This window comes from Chlamydotis macqueenii, chromosome 12 (genome assembly GCF_036417535.1).
Source record: "Chlamydotis macqueenii isolate bChlMac1 chromosome 12, bChlMac1.mat, whole genome shotgun sequence".
Classification (NCBI taxonomy): Eukaryota; Metazoa; Chordata; class Aves; order Otidiformes; family Otididae; genus Chlamydotis; species Chlamydotis macqueenii.
In genome coordinates, this window is record NC_141567.1 from 21651479 (window position 1) to 21675234 (window position 23756).

A 23756-nucleotide genomic window follows, 5' to 3' on the forward strand; every position below is an offset into this window, starting at 1 on the left:
ACAGGGTTCTGGAAGGCCGAGGGGATTGGTTGGTTGCTTTTTTCCTAATCTAAAAGTAGAATTCTTCCTTTAGTGTTTAATTCCTGTATCTGGGATCAAGCAAAGAGCCTCGCCAGAACAGGAAACCCCCGTGTTGTTGTACTAGGGCTGCTGCCGCCTCAGCAGCCTCTGTAGTGTGCAACTGCCATTTGCAGGCAAAACTTAGCTAACATGCATTTCATCACACAACATTAACACAAGCTTGAACTATTTTTCTGGATTTAGTAGTGCACAAACTAGCCAAAATTCTGATTAGGACAAATGATAGCCTTCTACTTTGTTCAAGGCCACAGAATAATTTATCTGTAATTAATGAGAGGTCCAAATTCCGTTGCATCTCGTTAAACACCAGAACAAACTTCCAGTGTTTGAAGTAAAATTATTCAGAGTAAGAGAAGCTATTAGAACCAAAGACAGAGTCCTCTCTGCCTTCCACACCCTCACAGGCAGCAGTGACCAACAGTCAGCCAACACTGCTGTTGCCAATGTGTTTGTTCTGTCCTTGTGACCCCGTGGTATGCAAGTCAGGAAAGCATCGGTCCTTTCTGCAGCCTGGTTACGCAGGGGAGAGGATCCCGCTTGGGTTCCAGCACAGAGAAAAGATGATGCAGAGACTTGAGAGGCTACATAAGCAGTAGCTTTAATTATCCTTTCTAGCTTCAAAATACAGCATTTGGGAATTGATAAATTAATTCTGGAAATAAAAAAAAAAAGTGACACTACAGTATTTCAGGGACAACGTAGCTGAGAAGTTGCTTTATATTAATGTAATCTAGTAAACAAGTTTAAGCTCTTTGATAATTATATGAGACTCCATGCTGATCAAAGGGGAGCAGTCTGGTCATCTATTACAGCAGCAGCCTGTGTTGCTTTGTGCGATGTTTAATATTTGGTGAGTTCAGATCATTAAAAGAACATGATGACCTTGGATCCATATCTCCAGATTAATTTGCAGCAAGCAGGATGTTGTCTTGCAGAGCTTAGCTGCTTGAAATCTGTTGTAAGTGAAGAACCTTTAAAATGAATTTCTCTTCATTTGCAGCTCTGCAGAGCTGCAGATCGTGGTTTGGAGTTCTGATATCACATGGTATTGAACTGAATTGAATCCTGTCTAACATAATGTCAAATTTGTTTCATTTTTATCTTGTGTAGAGTGAGGTCATTGCTTTTTCACTAGCAAACCGAATGAAAGATCAGAGAGCTCTGTGACTCAAATGTTCCAAGTATTGATATTGTGCATTAACCCATCCACTTCTGGACACTTTCCCTAGGTAAATGCAAGAAGTATGCATTCTAGAGAAAAACCAAAGATTTCAAATTTCCCAATATTCCTTAAAATAATCTTTACATCTGTTAGAGCTACTGGCCCAGAGGCAGAATGGATTAAATGTCAGCTCCCTCAGCTGGCTTAATTGGCATTAACATGCTTTCCAAGCCCTGTTAAAGGCATGCAACTTCTAGGGTTCTGTTCTGACTGATTTTAGTTACTTGCATGATGGTAGCACCTAGTGATGCTGGCTCTGGCTGTTTCCCTTTAAACGTTGTGGCTGGGTAAGCTGGTACTGGAACACACCACTTCTGCAGTATGTATGGTATAATCAGGGAGGAGAGAGGTGGAAACACCTGGGAGTGCTGGAGAACAAGTTTGAGGTCTATTTCCTGCTTGAGTGCCTGCTTATATTTATTTTTTATCAAGGAAATAAGCTAGTGCTTATTTCAAGCTTCTTTTGGGGTGAGACTGAAAACACACTACAGCCTTTTATTGATAGAGGAAGGTGGGAAGCTTGCACTGGTGCAGCACTGCGAACTGCTGCATACCCCGCAGCGAGTCCATCATACTCTTCGGGTTGCGTGGGCTGCATCTGCTGTGTTATAAATGTAGAATGGCATTAATGGTCATCCTGTTCTTCAGATAGGCTAAAGATAAGACAGTCAGATATGAAAATTGTGGAGAGCTAAATCTTCAGCTAGGCATGAGGAGCAGGGCCTTTGAGTGAAAGCACTGGTGTTACAGTTACGTGACAGTTACAAGACTTACATTATAATTCAGAGTGATTTGGAGGTCTCCATAACACCACTGGCTTCTGGTACGCTTGAAGTTTGTACCCTTCACTGTCATTTAAAAATGCAGCATATATTTTCTGGGGCTTTGTGTTATTTATTCTTTACAGCTTCTTAACTTTAGTAGGGTAAGTGGGAGGCCACCCCACATACAGGAGGAATGCCAGAGAGTTGGGGATTCTTGGAGGAGACTGAAAATAGAACAAAGCTGGGTAGAACTGCTGAATAGCTCACTGCGACAAAGGTCATTTTTCTCCTCATGTGAACAATACCTTTCACTGTCCCTTTGGCCGTCTAGTTTTCTCTAGTTATCTGTAAACCTCCTTCCAGCTGCAACAGAATTTTATTTTCTCTCTGAAGTTCTTTGATACTGTATTTACAGTTGCCATCTGGCTCATCAGTCCTGTTAGACTGGGGTGAAGAGCTGCTGCCTGCGCCCTGCTGTTTCCTGCCTTCTTCACCGGATCCTGAATATCCTGAGGCTTTTCTTTCCCCACTTACTGCAAAGCTGTTCCTTGGGTCCTAACTACATTCCTTCTAGCCAAAAAGAGTGAAGACAACCTAGTGGAATGTTTGCTGCCTTTTCCCACCATTTCAAAGAGAGTTGTTAATCATCTTAATTAAGGCCAGCTTCATCTTCACGAACACTGGCAAAAAGAGAGATCATCTACCTTGCTTCTGACCCCTTAGAGGGAATGGCTGGTGGTAGGCATTCTGAGTGAGGAATAATTCACAGGTTGGCTGCCTTTGATCGTGTTTTCATGGTACGGTGAAATCCCCAGAAGTGTAGTGATGAGATTGAGGTATCGGAACATTTTAGGGATGTTGTAAGAATGCATTCATGTTTGTGAGGTGTGGAAACCATAGTGAGTCAAATGGAACACTAGTCTTTATAGTTTCATTATTTAGTCTTTTTATTCTGACATATTTACAGAGTTGGGCATATATTGGAATACCTATGGTCACAAATCATCAAGGAAATGGTGGGATTCTGTTGTGTTTAAGTTATTCTAGAACTTCTGCGAGCCTCTTGCATTTGAATTTTGTGGTTTTTAAAGGCACCAAATCAATCTGAAGCTGAAGTGTACTGCATTTTATTTTTCCTATTTTTTTTCTATATTGTTTTTAAAGATCTTTTCTTTCTTCCATCGATTTGTGTAAGCAATGGCAGGTTTTGCAGTAGCCTGCAGTCAGATCAAGTTTTTTCACTCTGTGTACAGAAAAGTCCTTGTAGTCACGCTGTCTGTTTAGTCTCAGGGAGAATTATGTAAGATTTAAGTACCCTTGCAAGACGAAATGCCAGACCTTGCTCACCAATCAGCTCTTTACCGTAATTAAAGGAGAAACTGCGTTGTTCTGTTTTATGAAGAGATTGGAAAGCTGAGTGAAGAAAGCTTCGATCTTTTTGCTTTTTAATTACGTTGTAGCATGGAGGCTAAATTAGACAAATTATAATCCCTACGCTTAACATATCAGTTACATATATTCTGGTTTATGTGACTATTTAAGGATGACAGGTTTTTATATATTCATATATTCCTTTATATACTTAACACTACACACATATCTGTGTATGTGTGTACGACGGTTAAAACACTAGCTTTGCAATTTGTGGGAAACATGTTGCTTTGCTGTTGGCAGCTTTGTAATAAATGAGTAAATTGTTTATAGTTGACGCTGCTGTGTGCTGTAAAGCATACAAAAATATGCATTATCTTGCAGCAACTGTAATTTTGCTTTCTGAGCTTTTGTCTTAGGAGGAGCCTAGGATCTCCGGGACTGCATATGCAAATATACTCCTGCAGTCTCTCGCCAGGAGGTGGGGAACACTGCACTTCTCCATAGTTCCCCTTCAACTCAGGGAAAAAAAAACAACTGAAAAATCTGTAGTACTAGGGAGTGAGAACACTCTCCAGTCTCCTTGTGTGACTTCTGCGAAGTAAACCACTGCTTCGGCCCTCTGTGTCAGATTGAGGGGAGAGAGAAGGGGAGGATATTTAGGTAATTCAGAGTAACATTGTTTTATTGCTAGTTTTACCTGAAGATAAATATTTAGAAAGTGATACATTACTTATTAAGAATGAGATTGGTTAGCTTTTGTGTAGAATTTTTAACTTTAATACAATTAATGATCACACACAATCATTAAGAATATCTATCTCTATCATTAAGAATAAAATAAGTGTGAATTCTTCAATATTAGCATGGGAGGTTAACATTAGTTGCTTTAGCAGTCAACAAGAGAACGTAAGATTTCTGGAAATACTTGATTTGTTTAGAAAATGAGGGAGAAATCTTAACTGCTTTCAGGCATACCAAGAGAAGCGTAATTTTTATTCTTTTTTTTTTTTTTTTTTTTTTCTCCGCCAGAAAGGAATCTGAAAGGTCCTTATAATGACCACGGGGAAAGTTTTGTGTCACTTTTACATTTGTCACAACTCTATCTTTGCATCCCAGGTGGTCCTTTATGCCAACTGTAAAAAGTAATTTCATTCAAGTGCAGACACTTCTGCGGTGGAACTGTAATGTAGGAGAGGAAATGAAGAAAAATATCATTTCCAATTAAAGCTGCAAGGAGAATTTAGGTAGACAGAATGTAATTAGACAGACTGGAATTTGTCCAGTGTTCCAGGGCTAACAGCTCTATAATGAAATAAAAATCTCTTGTTTATGAATATTTTATTCTCATGAGCACATCCTATTCTCAGTTCCAATCAATTTTGGTATTACCCAAAAGAAACAAATGACAGCTGTTGTAACTCCGGTAAGCAGGAGTTGCATTGTAGGGGCATTCTTTTATTGATTTGTTCTGGGATTTGTACCTCCTGAACCATGAGATCTAATTTTTCAAATTTCTTTTTTTTTTTTTTCATATTCATCCCTACAATAGATGAAATCTTACTCTGCTGATTGAAAACAGCTGGTTCATTACAAGGCAGCCAGGCCTGATTTATATATTTTTTTCTCTCTCTCCTAAGGGATATCGGGGGGCAGAAGTACCAACAGTCTGATCTTTGCCTGCTGTTGAAATAAGCTAGTCTTGACTTAAATCTGTTTCTCATTCTTTGCTGAGTTTCCCAAAAACTAATCCTGAAGGCTGCTGTAACTGGTTTAGCTCTTGAAATATTTCTGGTTAGTATATGGGAAAGTAAGTGCTGTGTGGGGTTTTAATTAAGTTAATTACCGTCATCATTATGTTTTAATGAGCTCAGTCTGCTCTTGAAGGAGATTCTTTCTTGTATATTCTTGTGCACACAGCGATGGGGGGTGAGAGGAGGAGTGTTTACTGTAGCGATAGGGTGGCAGGAGTCCTATGACTGTCAAAACTCGTTGGATAAATAGCTTCATTATCCAGACAGCATTGGTGATGGATGGGAACTCACTCGGTGCTTGAAGCGCTGTGTCCGGATAGACCTTACTTCAAGGAAACTTGCACTCAAACTTGAAGATGATGAGTGTAACCCACCCTTGAAACGATCCGAACAAGAACACTGTGTCTTTATTATTTTGCACTGTCCATAGTGTGTTTAGGCAGCATTTTTGAAAAATGCTTAAGTAAGCCAGACACCAGAAATTTATTGACCTTCAGTAGCAGAGAAGCACTTAATTCTTTTAAGCAGCTATAAAAAGCAGTTTACAACAAGCTGTTGCAAGAATGAAATGCATTTCTAACCTTAGCAGCTAAAACATGAGCTTCAGCCTTGGGATGTCAGCGAGGAAATCTTATTTTGGGGAGGGGAAGAAAAAAAAAACAAGCTGCAGGTTTGATACTTGCCACTCATGCCCTCCCATATTTTCCTTTCTGCAGATAAGCTCTATGGCATCTTACCCAGAACCACAGGCTGTTATTAGCCAATTTCCACAGCTGGTAAAAATTCACAGTAACAAAAGTATACAGAGAAATGAATTTTCTTTGCATTTCACTTACCAGTGTGGGAAGCTCTCAATTTTCTGTGTTCAGTGCCGAAATATGACTGGACACAGAAGTTAAGGCTGCGTGGTCTGGTGACCCTTATGGCCTTACACACTGTGACTCGGAGCCTGTCGCTCTGATACTGCTGAGTTGTGTTTTCAGCACGCTTGATGTGAATGATGTGTGCTTAAAAAAAAAAACAAACCACAAACAAATCTTCCTAAACACAGTTCCTTTCTCTTTATCTGAAAGGAAAATGTGAGCGAACCTATTTGTAATGCTGAAAATCCCTGAATTTCAGCCATACATTTATCTTCCCAGTGACAAGGAAGTTACAGCTTACTGGACAACTACTGCAGAGAGGAGCTAGATTCTGGTAAATATTTAAGTACCTGAAAAGAATCTTTTGCTGCAAATTATTCCATGGCTGTAAAATACCTCATTTTTAATTTTCCATAGTAAGAAGTAGTCATGCAACAGATTCCTCTCCTTTTTTACTGCAGACACTTGAGATTTTAACAAAGGTAGCATAGGAGATTAAAAAATATCAGTAACCCAGCTGTACAGCAATGGTCCGTGGAAAAGGACATCAACACGCTGTGCCCCAAGGGCAGAGTGTGCTGCTTCAGTGAGGTGCCGAGAAGCAGAGTTCAATACCCAGTTAACTCCTGAAACACTTCTGGTGATCGGTTGCTTCTCTGGTGCCAATACACCGGTCCTTCAGGAGAGAAACGCAGTAGAAAAAAGGTTAAGAGAGTGTGTGAGATTTTTCTTTTATTTTTAAAAAATAAGTGCAACATAGCTTATCTGCACTTAGGAGATTGCCCCGTCGGTGTATCTACATTACTGCAGCCTGCCCTCACCTTGCCCTCTGCCTCCTCAAAACAGACTTCATGGTAGGACTTCATCATCCGTGTATGAGTATGAACTTGAAAGCATTAACTCCTCCTGTTTCTGCTCGTGACAGATATGGACAGGCTGGAGCTGGAACTTGGGGGCTGTAAGATGTTTTCAATGGTCGACAGGCATACGAAGAGGGGAGCAGACTCAGTTACTGTGATGTCTTTTTGATTGTCCCTGATTTTGCTTTGATGATTCAGACAAAAGAATGTTGTGATTTAAAGCATATGATTATTTTTAGTATTTCTTTCTCAGTCTTTTGAATATATTTAATAAATATACTTACTCATGAGTCTCCACAACATACTCCTCTATGTTTAGTTCCAAAAAGGTAAGGTCTTTTCTTCATTTGTGTGAAGCCTGGGTTTTCACAAACTGTTCACATTGCTGGTATGAGAAGGAGAAAACAAATATGACCCAGTAGCATGCACCATGGTGCCAAATCTCCAGTGGTAACAGTCGACTGATTTCCCATGCTGCATTTATGTGTTTAGATTAGAAAGCCAGTAAATATGGCAATAGGAAAGCAGCCGGCACAGGTAGGCTTCATATCCATTTCTGGTTGTGGAAATACCTTCATATGAAGCTGTCTAACCAAAAACAAAAGAAAAAAAAAACGTCATCCCATACATGGGTATACACCTTCATGCAATTCTTCTGTAAATAATCTCCCCAGGCTTCCAGGAGTCATGGGATAACTATAAAATGAAGATGGCATTACATCATCATTGATTTATATTTCCCTAATTACAAAAATCCGTATCTGCTGATGGTGACTGTGTTGATTATTTCTTAATTTCATTCATTATTGTATGAGCTTTATACTAGTTGAGACTGATGGTCTTTGTAATTTTTCTTATGAAAAGAAAGTTATAGCTGTGGTGGTTTTGTCTTTTTTTAATATACTTTTAAACGTCATCTTGAACATATATTTAAACATTATTTTCCTAAAGGCATGATAGATGCAGATGTCTCAGTGAAGTTAATAAATGAATCCAGCCTTTTATTGCATTCAGTAGTGCCTGATTTAGATTTCTGTAGATCTGCAGAATCCAGATCCTGGGATTTCAGTAGGATGTCACTCCCTTGTGTGTTCTTTCCTATTCTCTCTTTTCCTTGTGTTTCCTTCTGCCAGTTCCTTAGTCTAGAAAGTAAGTCTAAATGCAAGTACTCTTTGGTAAGTCCTCTTCTCAGGAATGTTATTGGGATCATCGACCCGGCATGGAAGACTGACAGGAAGAGGAGTGAGGAAAGTGAAGACATCACCCAAGCTTTGACGCATGTGACTAGTAGGAAGATGACAACGGAAAGCATTAAGCCTGTGTTCAGTCATTTGTAGGATCTCCATAGTAGATTTGCAATTGAATTATTTTTTTTTCTCCCTACCAAACATAAACATCTGATCAAACTGCATACTTTCTTGTTCATGTTCTCCATGGCAATTGGTGCATGAACAGACATTATAAGCCAACTTTTGCCTTTTTTTTCAAATGGCTCTAATGGTTTGAACCATTGCATGTGCTCAGAATGAAGTCATCGTGTGAGAAGTTGCCTTTTCTTACACAGAGATGGATCCAGCCTCTGTTAGACTCTGTGGGAGTCTTCAGCATTAATGGCTTTAGCGATTGTAATCTCAAGCCCATGGTCAGTTTTATAACTCTGCTGTAGTTTAAGTTCTGTTTTGTGGCCTCTAATCCTTTTACCAGTCTTATTCCTCTTCTTTGAACTAACTTCTTTCTTCAAAGTGGTCTGTCAGTTGAGAGTTACTACACATTTTGCTTAAGCTGCTTGCAAAATTTTTAATTAGAATAGTGTAAGAACTGAATCCCTCCAAAGGTTTTTACTTGGCTTGCTTTTTTCATCTGTTTAAGATGATGCAATTTTCCAGGGAAATAACCTCTTGGAAGACAGAATGAGGTTAGCAAGACAAGCTTCATAGTGGATTTAGAGAACATTTGCTAGAAAATAAATTAAAAAAAAAAAAAGTCTCAAGATAATACTACTCTTATACTCTTTGCAGTATCCATCATGGGTTTAAAAGAAGGTAATTATTTTGTCTAGACAGTTCCTGTGATGATACTGTGATACTGAAAATATGATAAAATGTTGCCTTATTAATGGAAAAATGCACGTGTACATAGCCATCGTCAGTCAGTATATATGCTATAAAGTGAATTGAATGCATTTTCAGAACTGTATTTACAAAGTTACAGTACAGTGTGTAATATTGGTTCTTCAATGAAGTGACCATGTAAGTCTTTTTAATTTATTTCATCATGCTCAAAATAATAACAGTTTTAAGGAAATTAAAAACCTGCATCATTACCTTACTTCTTGCTGTTCCCAAGTGCAGACCACTTCCAGGAGTAAGGCTTCTCCTGTCAAGGCCGTTTTGAGCTGCTGTATTTGACATAGCTATATATCCCTTCGTTTCCAATTGCCTGGAATGCTTCAGAAGGAGCACTTTTCAGAAAAACTAAAGAAGCTGAAGTCCATAGTAGATGTAGTGATTTCACTGAGTTTTGGAATAAATTCTGAATTCTTTAATGGATTTTTGAGGATGGGAACTTGTGATACACAGCAAGCATTGGGCGTGCACAAGCTGATAAATTTGATCTTGAAAATACAAAATTTTGGAAGAGGAAGAGTTTTACATCCAAGGAATTCTGCATGTCACTAGTTATAAAATCCAGATATTGCTGTGCAGTAAATACTGCAGACTTGGATGCAAGAGGAGTATGTTAGAAATGTGCAAAACAAACAAAGCTCGTTCAGGATCATGTAAACAGCTTCTATACACTATAGAATTATGTGAACAGATTTGTACCTCGGAAATGTTCCCTTTACTTTTCTTCCATGAGGGAAATAGTAGCAATGGTAGGTTTCAAGATGCCAGGTCGCATAGGTGTCATTTAACCAGCTGTTAAATTGCTGGAGCAGAAAACTGTCATAACAAGGTAAATTAATTATCACTGTCCTGTTGATTTGAGAGAAGGGAGGGAGGGTTGGCTGGGGGTAAGGGGTTTCGTAGTAAGCTTGATAGCCTACCCAAGTAGATGGTCTCCCTTAGCTGCTGGTATCTCTCAGTCTTAATTTTGAGATCCTGTGGGTAAGCTTTTATCAAAGCTCTATACTGACATCTTAATCCTGCTCCACAGTTCTTTTACCGTTGAATTTTTCCCATCAATTTTTAGTAGAAGACCCTGATGTTTTCTTGGAAGGCATAAGACTATATGTAATAATATAGTAATCAGAAATTTCCTGCACTGATAAAATAAGGAAAGGGAGAATTGTGGGAGTAGATTGGGTCATCCTGTAGCGTTGAGTCTGTTGTTTCATTTGAAATTCGTGTACTTTCCCAGCCTTTCTTTTAACTTCCTTCATAACTTCAGCACACTAGCTCCAGGCATCTTGTTATGTGCTGCCTAGTTGGTTGTGCAATTCTCCTCTGAGAGCTCAAAGCTGAATCTGCCATTTCAGTGGCTTTGGTACGAGAAGTGCCTCACAGATGTGTTATTCCAACAAGGGCTGCTGGCGGCTATGAATCATAAAAATGGATAATGCAGCTGTAGGTGCAGGCAGAATTGTAAGCAGAGTAGCAAAGTGGTAGTTAATGTCCAAATAAAATTTGTATGTGCACAATAACAACTTTTTCTAGGCTATAAATAATTCATATGTTGACAAAAAAAAATGTTTTAAGTATATTCTTGCTGCTAATATTTCACATACATGGTTTGCAGACTTTTCAAGTTAATAACATTGTACTGGTGCCACACTGTTCCACCTTTGTGATGTTTCTTTTGCATGCGGTGTGTGGATTTGTGATGTTTCTTTTGCATGCAGGGAAATGGGACAATCATACCAGATTTTAATCCACAGGCTGTAGTTTTACTCTGGGGTACTTCAAAATACCCCAAACTCACAGCCTTTCCTGGTGAAATCGGCTAGTTTCCCCAACATTTATTTAATGGAGTAAATTTCTGTTCAGACCTATGTCAATATAGGTTACAGTAATAAATAACTATCGTAAAGATAGCTATTGATAATTCAGTAGCCTCTGGAAGCCAGTTAGTGCTCGCTCTCAACTCAATGTGCTATGCTGTATCCCTTCTTAGGCAGCAGGAGCATTCCTCCTCACTTACTCTGCCTGTAAACAGTGTGCTGAGAGTTACAACAGCCTTACATGAAGTCAAATTCAATCCCTTTCTTTTGTGGGCACTCCGTTCTCATCAGTACACATATAGTGTATATTATTAGGCTCATCTCATCAGACACTAAAAGTGTTTTCCCAGAGAGAAAGTAGGAGGTCTGGTAGCCCAGCAGCTGCCATTTTAAATACAGATGCCAGTAGCTTGCACAGGAAATATGAGGAGCTAATAAATGCCACCAGGCAGGAACCATTTGTGGTTTTCTTGCCAAGCTGTGTGTAAGTATCAACCATGTTAGACTATGTAAGGCTATCAAAGGCTGTGCAGCCGCAGGAGGAAGAGGAGGTACACCAGGGCAGAGGATGAATCACTGTCACGTAGGAAAACGAGCCGGTCTGTGCTCACGGTGGGACCGTAAGGAGGGAGAGGATGTATTTCTTCCCCAAAGCCCCCCAACAAGCACTGACAATAATTCTTTACAAACTGGTAGCAAGTGTTGCTCAGGCTTGTGGTGCTTTTTTCTCCCTAAGCATATCCTCCAGCAGGACATCTTTCTTGACACTGATTTTTGTCTCTGCAGAATTAGCGGTCTATCGGTTTGCCTTGCAAGTTAGACAACCTTTTCCATAAAATAAGAAAGAACTCATTTAATGAGTTTTAGGCACAGTCATATGGGAATGATGGAAAAAAGTGCAGTTAATCTCTTCAGAGATGTGGGTCATCCAAACTGAACTTCTTGAGCTATCCTGAATGACTAGCTTAATTTACAGGAAAAATTCTTACCCGTACATGTGATGTAAGTCCGCCGGCATTTGCAGTGGGGGAATTCATGTCGGTGTGTAACCGGTACCACTCTGCGGCCCAGCTCTGTTCACCGCACATCAGTTGTACCTGTGCACTGATACCACCTCCAGTGACTGTGGGAGCTTTGCTGCTTTCCACCAAAGCTCTTCAGCGTGCTTCGTGTAGCGACTTCCTTGGTAGAAATGAATATTCACCACGCTTCTGTTTTCAGAAATGTTTTTGATCCAAATTCTTAAAAGCACTCAGCTGCCTCTGAGAATATGAGCCCTTTAGGGCTAAGTGTCCAAATCTGTTTTGAAAATTGGGCTGAGGCTCTTCAGGCATTTAAATTGCTTTGAAAGTATTGCCTAAAACTGAATGGTTTTAAAAGCTTAAAGCTTTTAGAGTTTAGACAAAATATGAACAAAAGGAACAAAAAAGGAGAACGACATTAAAAGGTTAAATTTGCCTCAACTCTGATTCTTGCCCTAGACTCTACAGCCAGTGAGACAGTGAATTACAAGTATACAAAATTTGCTCAGACTATATTTAGAAAATATCCTTTTTCTAGCATGGTTGTATGTGCATATTTCCCTTTATTTAATTAAAAAAAAAAAAAAGGAGAAAAAAGTTTTGTACATAAAGCTTTCCCAATACACTCTGATTCTTCATCTGTGTTGACAGTCTTGTCAGCTGGACAGGCAAAGAGGAACAGCTCCTGGAGAAAGAGTTGAACTTCCCTGTAGAGCTCTGCCTTTGCTGAAGTGCTGCCTAGCCTTTTCCTCTTCCTTGCGGGTTACTGGCGTGTATCAAACGGCAGGATGACTCACTTTGCCTGTGCGCAGACCGGCGTCTCCATGCTGGCACATCAGCAGCTTTCTGACTCAGCAAGAGCTCTCGCTCTGCTCCGTCACAGAAGAGCAGACGGAGTCCTCTGCAGTGTGGGAACTGAGAACTGACTGCCTTACGGTTTCCTTTGAGCTATGCTTGTGATGAAAAGTACATCTCGCTTCACCAGCTTCCTTAAGCCCATCTGCTTTTCTAGCTTTGGTCTGCTGTCAAATACGTTGGGATCTAGCTACTCTGTGGTTCCATCATTCAGGCTAGAGGAGAGTTTAAAAATAAAAAAAAAAAATCCTGTAGTAATATTTACACTTTGGGCTACAATCTGTTGCGTTCACTTATGCTGCCAAAATCAAGCAAAGAAAAATAGGCTTGGGACATAGACGTGTGTGGCAGGTGACATGAAGGAGGAGTTTCCTTCTTGAAGTGTTTTATTTTTTGTCAAGTGAATGGGAAAATCACTGCTGCTGCTGTCTGGAGACAAGTAGTATGGAGTACCTGTAACCTCATGATGCTCCCTAACACAAATCATTCTTCCAAATCAATTCTGCAGTTGGTGGCGTTACAGAAAAACTTAAAATTTCCATACTAACTCTGTTCAAGAGAAAATACTTGCCACCCTCACTGGAGGGGAAGGACACTCGTGAAAATCATCCCTAATGAGAGCTCTTTGACCAAACGCCCTGCATACTAATGGGAAACTGAGACATGAAAAATGCCGTCTCAGGTATCTCAAAGAACTGGAGAATAAATTAAGCCCAAAATGGTCTAAATTAGGTGTATGTATCAAAGGTGACAAGCATTGCAATTCAGAAAGTGCTCTGGTTTTATGCAAGAAGTTCTGACGTGGTTTGACTCTGAGCGAACATCTTTTGCTGTTACTACTCTGCTTCCGTGCAAAGACATGACACCGCTGTTCCTGGGGCCTTTGGAGTAAAGGACGGAAGAGTTACAACCTGCAGAAGCTGCAAAATGAAGGTGTGCTTTGTATATAATATTGGGCTAAATCTGCCATTTACACTGCTGTGAGGTTGCTGTTAAAATACGATAAAGCCGATGTCTGCAGATGCACATCTCCGAATTTGCACTGTGGAGGTTTATTGCTGCAAGCAGATTGGACATTTTCCACTGCACTAGAGAAAGGGTATGAAAAAATAAATGGGCTTTTATTACTGTATTTAGTGGGCATGAATCCAGCCTTTCAGAGCTGAGGTTGGACGCTCTAGATCTCTGCAGTGCCATTCATTAGGGGTTGGCTTCCGTTGGGCGCACAGAACAACCCGTTAAATGATCGCAGTGAACAGTGAGAATTTTTGAAAGACAGCCTATAGTGCGCTAGGGCTAAACGCTGTGCTGGCCCTGGGAGTTTTCACTTATACCCTATTCAGCCCACACAGATTGCTTCACAATTTCGGCAAGAAGGTTGTTATCCCCGTCCCGTTTATCAGCTGGCGTGCTAAAAGCCCTGGCACGTTACTGCAACTGAAAAACTACTGGGAAGCCAGGAATTCCAGTACATTTTTAGCAACAGAAGCCACACTGGTGTTCAGCTAACATATACATTTTCTCTGCATGCATTTTTCAGAATATTTTGCAAGTGTTTATGTACGCCTTTGTTTTGTTTTAACTCCCGGAGAAGCAGACTTCATAGGTTCATGCAGAGATCAGGGGAGGGCAGTGAGATCTTCTCTGCGTTAGATAAAAGGGACAAGAGGGCGTCAAGCTGTGACCAGCTCTAGACCCTTGCACACGTATATCATTAAATGAAGTGCAGTTCAGGTCCGATGTCACGAACGAGGCTCTGTGCATGTATGTTAAGGCCTCAAATTGAAGCGTGGCCTTCTGTGGCAGGTCTGTCCCCAGTCAGTGTGGACCCTGCCCTCTTTCAGCTCCTGTGGAGCACAGGCAGCACAGGCTGTCGCTCAGCTGCCGCTGGGCGAAGAACCTCTCCTGTGGCTGTAGGGCTTTGGTGAACAGGTCCCGTACCGATGACGTATGTCACAGCGCTCTGATGACCGTATCAAACCTGCCTCTTCTCATTCTCTGCCACTTCTTCATTTTTTACTTTTTACAGCTTGTTTTAAAAGATAGGATACTTTGGCAGCTTGTCCTTGTTTCTAGTCTCTTCACTGCAAGAAACTTTCCATTACAAACAACGTAATTACGACGGTGCGTGAAGCATCATTAAGCAGTGTTACGCAGGGCGTTGCGGACTGCAGACAGGATAATGAATGAGTGTTACCCTCGACTGCAGCAGTTTAACCTCAATAGGTTTTAAAACTAGTTTAGTGAAGAAAGAACTACAAGCACTGTGCATGTCGTTAACCTGGTTTCAGCTTAGTCTCGTTTAAGCCAGTTTCCAATACCTCATCAAAAGAAAGAAATACCTTACAAGCTGAGCTAAGTGCTGACCAGTGAGGACAGCATATTCTCAATGTACCCACATACATAGCGGGAAGAACCAGGAAAACCTTCTCATTTTCATGCCACACACAGGAGCCTGCTTTGCCCTGTGGGGACGCTGCTGCCATCTGTGAAGGCTTCCTCCACTGCGACGGGCATATGCACACTACGGCGTTGGCACGGATGTTTGGCTGGAGCCTATTCCTTCTAGGGCACAACTTGGCACAGTAATGTCCAATTTTGTGACTATGGTCTCTTGTGAGTCAAGGGTTAAACTTACTCTTCCTGAACGTTGGTCTTGTAACTGTTCTTCTGATCAAAACAGTCTGCTCATTAGGTTTCACTCGGCCAGAAATGGGGATAAGGGCAGGGAGCAACGAATGTTCTGTGTCAGCAAAAGCAGTCTCAAACAGGAATCCTTGTATAGCGGCAAAGTTATTATGGAAATGTTTCACAGCTGTATGTAACCCGTGTGTGTTACAGGGAGGTAAGATAATACTGTCTGAGGGATCTCGTGCGTTTATCTTGCTCTGGGATGCAGATTTTCGGTTTCTAAGCCTAAAGCCAATTTAATATAAATATTTAATATTTGGCTTATTCTTAATTCATTTGCATGCCTATCATGAACCAGAGCAATACATAAATGATAACTGCAAGGTTTACTGGACTGAACGTGGTCCTTATCCCAGATTTGTGGACTCAGTAGAAAGATTTCTCTGCCTTTCACAGGCACTGGGGCACTGGTTTATACCCTGAATTGTCTAGTTAAGAGGGAAACCTCTGTGGGTGTTGTTCTCATGTATGCATATTTCAAAGTAGCATTATATTGTGTCATGGCTGTTAAATTTTTGTTGCGTTTTGTTTTTTGGGGTTTTTTTTTAAGGTAAAAATATGTAAATAGTTAGATTATTTGGAGTTTAAACTGGTATTCCTGTGTAGCTTTATTACAGTGACAAGTCAGTGCAGCTCTGAAAACCATGATGTAGTAGCGATGCCTTTACAGTGAGGAACGGGTAAGACACTGATGCTAAGTTTCGGACTTGAATACTTTCATGTTCTGTTAATAAATTGCAGTTTTGAATGTGGTCATTGGAGTGAGAGAGATTGTTGTTTATGCAGATTGTTCTCTATGCCATCATCTGCAAATTGCTTAATAGCACAAATAAATGTTACATAAACATGAGGGTTTTCTTGTAGGCAGCAGAAGCAATGTAAAAAAAGGCAGTAGTGAAAGGCTTTCATCTGCGGTGTAGTCCTGTTAAGATCCTGTGTGATTACCAGGTCACCTTTGTTGCAATGTGTAGGTGCTGTTCACAGCCTGTTAAGATTTACTGATATTTTAATACCAGGAGGTTAAGAAAAGAAATTAGTTTTGTTGAGGAGAAAATATATTCCGACTATTCTTACAGGTTTAAAGCTGGATGGCTGACAGTGTTCCTCTCTGTAGCCACAAGACCCAGTGCTCTAATGGACACTGTCACCCACAGGGCAGTGGCACCGGATCTGCTCATCTCTTAGACCACAGCACTTTCAGTCTGTGCATTACCCAACCGGGTGCCCGAGAGCGGCAGCAGACAGCAGTCCAACTCGAATGTCCATTCACAAACGCTTCAGAGACGGGGTGTGTGCGATGGTAGGTTTATAGGCTGTGCCAGGAAACTGCTGCTGTGTGCTGGGCTAAACCAGTCCCACCACGCCGAAGTAAAACAGTAAGTCTGAAGTAATATGTCCTGCTTCTCGGCACTCTAGAGGAGAGGGCAGTCGCATTGCCTTGGATGAGTGAGCAGCCATCAGCATGAGCCTCACTTGAGTATCTGACGTTGTGACCCATGGCAGCACTAATCCAGACAGGCTGGGTGACTTGATGTGTTGGCCTTCACCAAACTGGTCTTCATCAGCTGTTCCTTACAAGCTTGTGGAAACAATAAGAGAATAAAGTCTTGGGTTCAGCGGCCCTTGATGGTTTTACTACTGGCTCATGCTCAGCAGGATGTGGTAAAGAGGGAAAGCTTTTTGGGAAGCTGTACAGCATGAGGGCCATACAACTCATCTGTTTGCAAAAAAAAAACTACACTGACATGGTTTTCCCCATCTGGGGGATATTCTGCTGAGTAGGCATTTTTTCACCAGTAGCCAACAAACAAAATTTGGAGCTGGCAAACCCAACAGTTTGTTCAGCTGGTATGGATTTGGTTTTTGTCTTGTTTCTCTCTTCCTTTCTCTGTTAAACCTCAAGAAGTAAACTGATACTGGCATTGAGGCCAGTCCGGAGCTTACATGGTATTTCAGTCCTACTCTGTGAACTTCGATCATTTATGTAAGACTAAAGTAACACGTTTGGTGTGGGACTGGTTTGCTAGGAGGACATGAACGTATTTTTAATTATCAAATACCCCTGTCATCCCAGATTGATATATCCAAAGACATTTTAATGGCTATTTGTGTTTTCTACCGCTTGAGTTTGCTTCCTTCTTAGCAAAATGAGAAAGAATCAAAAGTCTCTTCATCTAAACCTTTTATTTGTACTAGAGCAAAAAGGTATTGAATTGCTCATGTGACAGTCAGTACCTGACAGATGTAGCATCTCTTTCTAATGCCCTTTATGCAATGTTTCTTAATGTAAAAAATAGTGTAACAAAAGGAAAGGAAATGTGGGACTTGGGTTCACCTTCTTTTCTTGTTAGAGAAGGTGAAAAGTTGAGTTGTCACAGGTGAACTGAGATTACATCCTGCAGCTAGAGAGGATGTAAAAAGAATTTAAAGAAACCTTTAAAAAAAGTCTTACATAGTATTTTTAATTCCTATATAAAATAATTTAATATTTTAAATATTGTTTAAATAATTTATCTGTATTTAAAACTAACATTTGAAAATTTTGTTTGGAACTTTTTTGGAATTAACACTTAAATAATTTTTTAAATATTAAAAAGTCTTTTAAATATTTAATACAATTCAATATAAAAACAGAAAAAGTAATATACATTGTTCACACATAGTACTGTACATGACAGCTGAGCTCTGGAGTGAGCTTCTGAATGTGTCAGACAAGTCATAGCTTAGTTGTGGCGAACCACGTGCTTCTCCTCTCTCAGGACTCTTAAGATGATAACAGATCCTTACCATCAATATGTAGTCTTTAATATTATATGCATATACTCTATGCAGTATTTAAGTTCCATCTCTATGCCCCGAACTGTAAATAAATATTTTTCCCAGCATTTAGATCAAAATATTGTTTAGCGCATACACAGGTATATTTAAGACGCACACAGTTTGACAAGAAACATCCAGTTTTGCTCAGGTCAATATAGGAAAATTTAACTCATCGATACAAACTAACGTAACTAAGAAGTCGTCACTGTTGTATTTAAAATTTATAATAATCTTAGTACCAAATGTTTACAGGTTGCGTTAACAGTAGGAAAATTAGGATTCACTTGTCCCCTCGGTGCATTTTCATTAATCCTGCTAACGATAAAGGCAATAGTGTAGGCATGATGCTGGTGTCTTACAGCTCCGTGGTGTAACACCTGTGCTCGCTGACAGCATTACAGACTTTGACAGCGTTCCAGACTCCCCGTTACAGACTTTGGCAGGACTTCCCCAAAGGCCAAACACCAGGCTCCAGTTTTTAAGCGCAGGCATGTCTGTCACTGCCAATGAAGTTTACTGACAAATTGCAAATTGCCTTCTCCATCCTTCTGTCAAGAACTCCTGTATTGAGCAAGATGATTTCTACAGACACTGTACATGGATTCTGGTGGAAAGAGGGGTACTCGCATGCTTCCTATAGTACATGCATCATGTATTATGATCGCAATCTTTGCGTCCCATTGTACAAAGCAGGCCCCCAAAGTCTTCATGTCTTCTTGAAAAATTTTTCTCCAAGAGGACCCCAAGGCTTTGCAACGACTAAATGGAGCATTCTAGGTAACTACTTAGGGGTACTTGCAGAAGGGAAAAATGCCAATGCAAATCAACATTCACGTCAGGAAGCCTAGTCTAGAAGCATTACTCAGAAGAGCAGCACATGCCACATGGTATGTGTAGTTATTCACAAATGAACAAAACTCACGTTTCAGATTTTGGACTCATGGTTTCCTATTCATATGCAATTGACAAACTAGAAACTATTTGCAGGAATTATTGCATGGCTAATTCTTAATAATTGTTCCTGAAAATACAACTTCTTCACAGATAACTCTGAGACAGTTTCCAGATGTGCTTTCAAGAGGGATTTGAATGCTTTGCTCTTGTCTTTACAGTGCGAGACTGAATGAACCTTCAGTAAGACAGAATTCACAAGCTGTAAAAAATATCCTGCCTTCCTTTCACTCCTCCTGCCCTTTTCTCTGGCGTGAAGGTGCTTGAGCAAGGTGTTCACTCAGGTGATGGACTGTACCTGTGGTGACTCTGGGCTTGGTTTACATGAAATCTCATTTCCCTGCTGTCAGGGGAGCAGAGTCTGAAAAGGAAATCATTATCTAGGGAGAATATGCATATCAATCACTTTTTAAATCCATCTTAAGAGATAAACTGAGGCCTTTAGTTTATTTCATAGTAAAAACATGGTGCAACAACAGGCCTCCTTTTGTGTCTCTGAAGACCTCAGCCAAAAAGTTGGGATTCTGTAGGACAAAGCAAGCAGTCAATGCTACAGTAATCCTCCTCCACACCTTTTACCCCTTATATCACTGGTCAGGAATACTGGTGTGCCAGCAAGAGACTGATTCTCAGCTGTTTTGTACACACAAAGTTTCCGGCCATGGTATTCTCAGCTCAGCCCTTTTCGTTAGACATCAGTGTCACATGAACCCTAAATGTATTTTGACAGGAGAATTTCAGAATCTGAAGGAACCTGAAGTGAGATGAACTATTAGTTTTGCCTTTGCAAATGTCTATCTAGACTTAAGAGAACTTGTATTTAAGTCTTAACCTTTCCTTGGACATATATGCAGTGTGTATATATAAATATATATTTACACAACTCATAGTTTGTGTCAGACCCAGGAAAGCTTGATTATTCATTAGTGCTCTGCGGATGATAAACTGAGCAGAAGAGGTGAAGCTTTCTTGTAAAGAATGTTATGGTGACTCAGTAGAAGGAGGTCTGTAAAAGGCTAAGCATACAGCAGATCAAACATTTAATTTTTAAATTAAAACCTTGATCTCAGGATTTAATGGCTTCTTTTTGATTTAGAGTCTTCCTTTGTGCTTAAGGCTGTACAAGATGCTGTGTTACTTTTTCCACATTGGAATCCGGTTCACAGGAAAAAGACAAGTGTGTGAGGTTTTTTTTAAATGAGTGAGGATAAAGGCATTATAAATCCTTCATTTTCTTTTTGATAGTTGAAAAGGTCATTGGTTGAAAGAATCTTTCTGGGAAGAAGAAGAAGTAGTAAACACTGCAAAATTTATTGTGAAGCCTGTTTAAGAATTCAGGCCAAACTTGTACGTCAAATCCAGAAAGATACAGAAGGACAAGTTAAGTGGTGTATCATCTGAACTTTTGGGTTTCTGAGTCTCAGACAAATTCAGAATCCTGTAAAGTCACATATGCTCTATGTAAAATGCATGGAGGGCATTATGGGTCTGACTGGTTGAGTGAGCTGCAGACCTACATCCCACAACTCAGAACCAGTAACTGAAAAGCAACCTGTTTCTCCCTTTTCTCTCTGCTGTTTGATCTTCCATCCATTTGGATTCAATCCTCTCCTAAAGATAAGTGTTTACGATCACTCATTCAAGTAGTTAAGATGGATTTCCTCCTATTTTTATAACAAAGTCTGGAAGAAGTGACATTCCTGGCATTGCCTCCCTGTTATTTTATAATAGCCAGCTTAAAATGTGTGAGAGACGGTGGTGCAACACCCCGTCGTTCTGAAGGGAGTCGTGGCCCCGTCGCATCTCCCACAGAAGAGCGCTCAGAGGAGCTGCACGCAGGCAGCCCAGGGAGAAATCCTTGGTTTCCTTCTGAAACGGTGCCACTCCTCCAAAAGGAACTCGGGACCAGAGAGGGGGAAAAAAGAAAGCGAGAAATGAGAAGCAGTACGCTCATTAAAAACAAGCAATCAAACAAAAACCACACTCTTATTTGCTACATATCATACTTCAGAGAATCAGATTGTAGTTAGGAGTTAAGCAAAATCTTTAGATACAGCCTCTACAAAGTTTGGTGCTGACATTAAAATACCAATTGTACAAATGATTGTGAAGACTGAAAAAGCCATCAAGCAGAGCCGATCCACTACAGAGGCTGCAAACTTCCATTCGTTGCAAACGGCTTCGTCTTCATCCTGGTCTCTGAACCGGTTTGCAATGTACCTGACCTCTTCCAAGATCTTGGCCAAATCTGGGTCGCCTTCAGAGGGGTGGCCGCTGTGCAGCAGGTTTTCTTCATCTGTGGGTGAGCAGGTCATCCTCCCACAGATCACCCCCGAATCAGTGGTAGGTGTGCAGTGAACCCCTTCCAGCCCCCGAAACCCAATGTAGAGCATATTCCCGTTACTGGATTGCTGTCCACTCACAGTGTTCATCTCCACACTTGACAGGCTGCAGCGACGCTGCTTATGTTGGCAGGCAGGACGCACTTTATCTTCCCCTGGTCTTTTCATCCTCAGAAACCACGCGCACCAGTTGAGAAGGATGATTCTTGTCTGAAAGAAAATTTTTGAGAATAAGCATCTCTTCACACAGCCACTGTCTTTGGGCACTATTGGTATTTCTGCAGCCCAGGGCACTGCCTGGTCCATGGTCTCTGCTTGCTGTGCACAGGAGATCTAGGAAATGGTGACAAGAGTTTTCCAGTGGATTAATTTGCCAATCACTGAGGCTGTTCTCTTATTCTAGCCGTGTCGCTGATTGCCTCAGGCTGGCTATCGCTACCGGGAGTCCCCCTCCTCTGATGGGAGTCTCCTGCGTGTTGATTTTTCCTTACACTTGAACAGCAATATGGCAGTCTTTTCCACCTTCACCAGAAACCATGAATTAAAAAAAACCGCACTCAATAAAAGTAGTCAATAAATTAGAATTCTTTGTTCTCTAATCTAAAATTCACATGACATCACTGTTTGGAGAAGGCTACGAAAACAGATGCTGGACTGGACCACCAAGCTTTACAATGTTTTGGCTCTGTTCTCATGTTGCTTTCATGACCTTTGATTGCAGATTTTAGAAAACAGCTCTGGCTATAGCGTGGAGAAAAGAAGGCAAAATTACTTTGATTTTTTAAAAAATACTTTGCAAGTTTAATCATTGTGTATAATTTTATTGTTTTCCACATTACCTTAATCCAGCCTTACAGAAAGTGCAGGCAAGCCAGAAACTATTCCGGTTCAGATGCAAGCTTCTGTAATTTATTTCAATCCGATTTTAAGAGCTCATTCCAGTGTTTCTTTTCCAGAGCACTAATGCAATATTGTTGTCTCGTATAATATGCAAATCTTACATTGTAATTAATACTAGATGATTTGGTCCATTTATTCTGCCTATGGATTGCCACTCAGAGCAGATATTATATGCAGGCAAACATCCCAGCTAAACAGATCTTGCCTTGTTACTGTGTTTACACTATCAAATTTCATCAAGAAGGGTAACATGCCATCAACTGAGGGCCTGATCAAAAACCCACCAGTATGCAAATAATATTTAAAGAACTCAGCTTCTCAACACCAAAGCTCACTCCTCAACCTCAAGCACTCTGTTTTCTGTTTGGCTCAGTACTAAACATTTGTCACCTTTAGGTCATGAAACGTGTGTCTAAAGATATCTACCTTCTTCACTGAAATTTATTTTAAAGTCACTACCCCAGAACGGGCCAGGGAATATCTCATCATCTCTTGTCCGCAGGCTGCTGCTGTATGCACATTCTTTTTGGCTAGTAAGAATAATAATAATAGAATCACAGAATGGTTTGAGTGGGAAGGGACTGTTAAAGCCCACCCAGTCCAACCCCCTGCAAGGAGCAGGGACATCTCCAACCAGATCAGGTTGCTCAGAGCCCCGGCCAACCTGGCCTGGAACGTTTCCAGGGATGGGGCATCCACCGCCTCTCTGGGCAATAACAACTCATTGTAGAAAAAAGAGAAAGGTCTTTCCATCTTCAGTAACGCCTGATGCTGCCGTGAGCTGAGTGAAGTCAGGAAGAGTGGACAGTTGGCTGATGATACTCACCAATAACTGGTAATCCCATATTGGTGTCATGCTCTCTGTAAAAACAACTGCTCATAGAACTACATTATAAAGAAATTCTTACGTGCTTAGAAAAAGACTTTAATTTTATTTTGCGCCTTACAGATGTTCTTGACCAGATGAAAAGATGAGGATTTTCAGATCAATTTTCACTTTCCCTTTAGCAGCCATCTTTAACAAGTGTTTTTTAGGCTATTGATGTTTCTGTAGGCACAGCAGCCAAATACGTAGCAGCTGCACCCTGAGGCTCGTGCTTCATGCATTTATAGTCTCCATCAGCACCTTACTCTTCTGACATCTGCCGCTTATTTGAAAATCGCCTTCATTTATGTATTTCGGTTTTGGCAAAATCCTGAGGTGCTTCTAGCTGTTGTGAAGGAGATTCTGAATGCAGAAGCAAGGTGAGATATATTCATTCTCTCTCTTGCACACACACGCTCTAAGAAGCCGACCACACAAAAGGTATCTGGGTATCT

The 23756-nt window shown here is 40.6% G+C and overlaps 1 protein-coding gene across 1 annotated transcript in view; it reads right to left on the bottom strand.

Moving 5' to 3' along the window:
• Nucleotides 1-17869: 17869 nt before the first annotated feature.
• Nucleotides 17870-23756, bottom strand: part of CHRFAM7A (CHRNA7 (exons 5-10) and FAM7A (exons A-E) fusion) — a 40473-nt gene continuing 34586 nt past the window's right edge. The window contains exon 10 of the mRNA XM_086757136.1: nt 17870-21746. Coding sequence (XP_086613262.1) covers nt 21228-21746 — 519 coding nt within the window. The 3' untranslated portion in view covers nt 17870-21227. The remainder of the gene's footprint in view (nt 21747-23756) is intronic.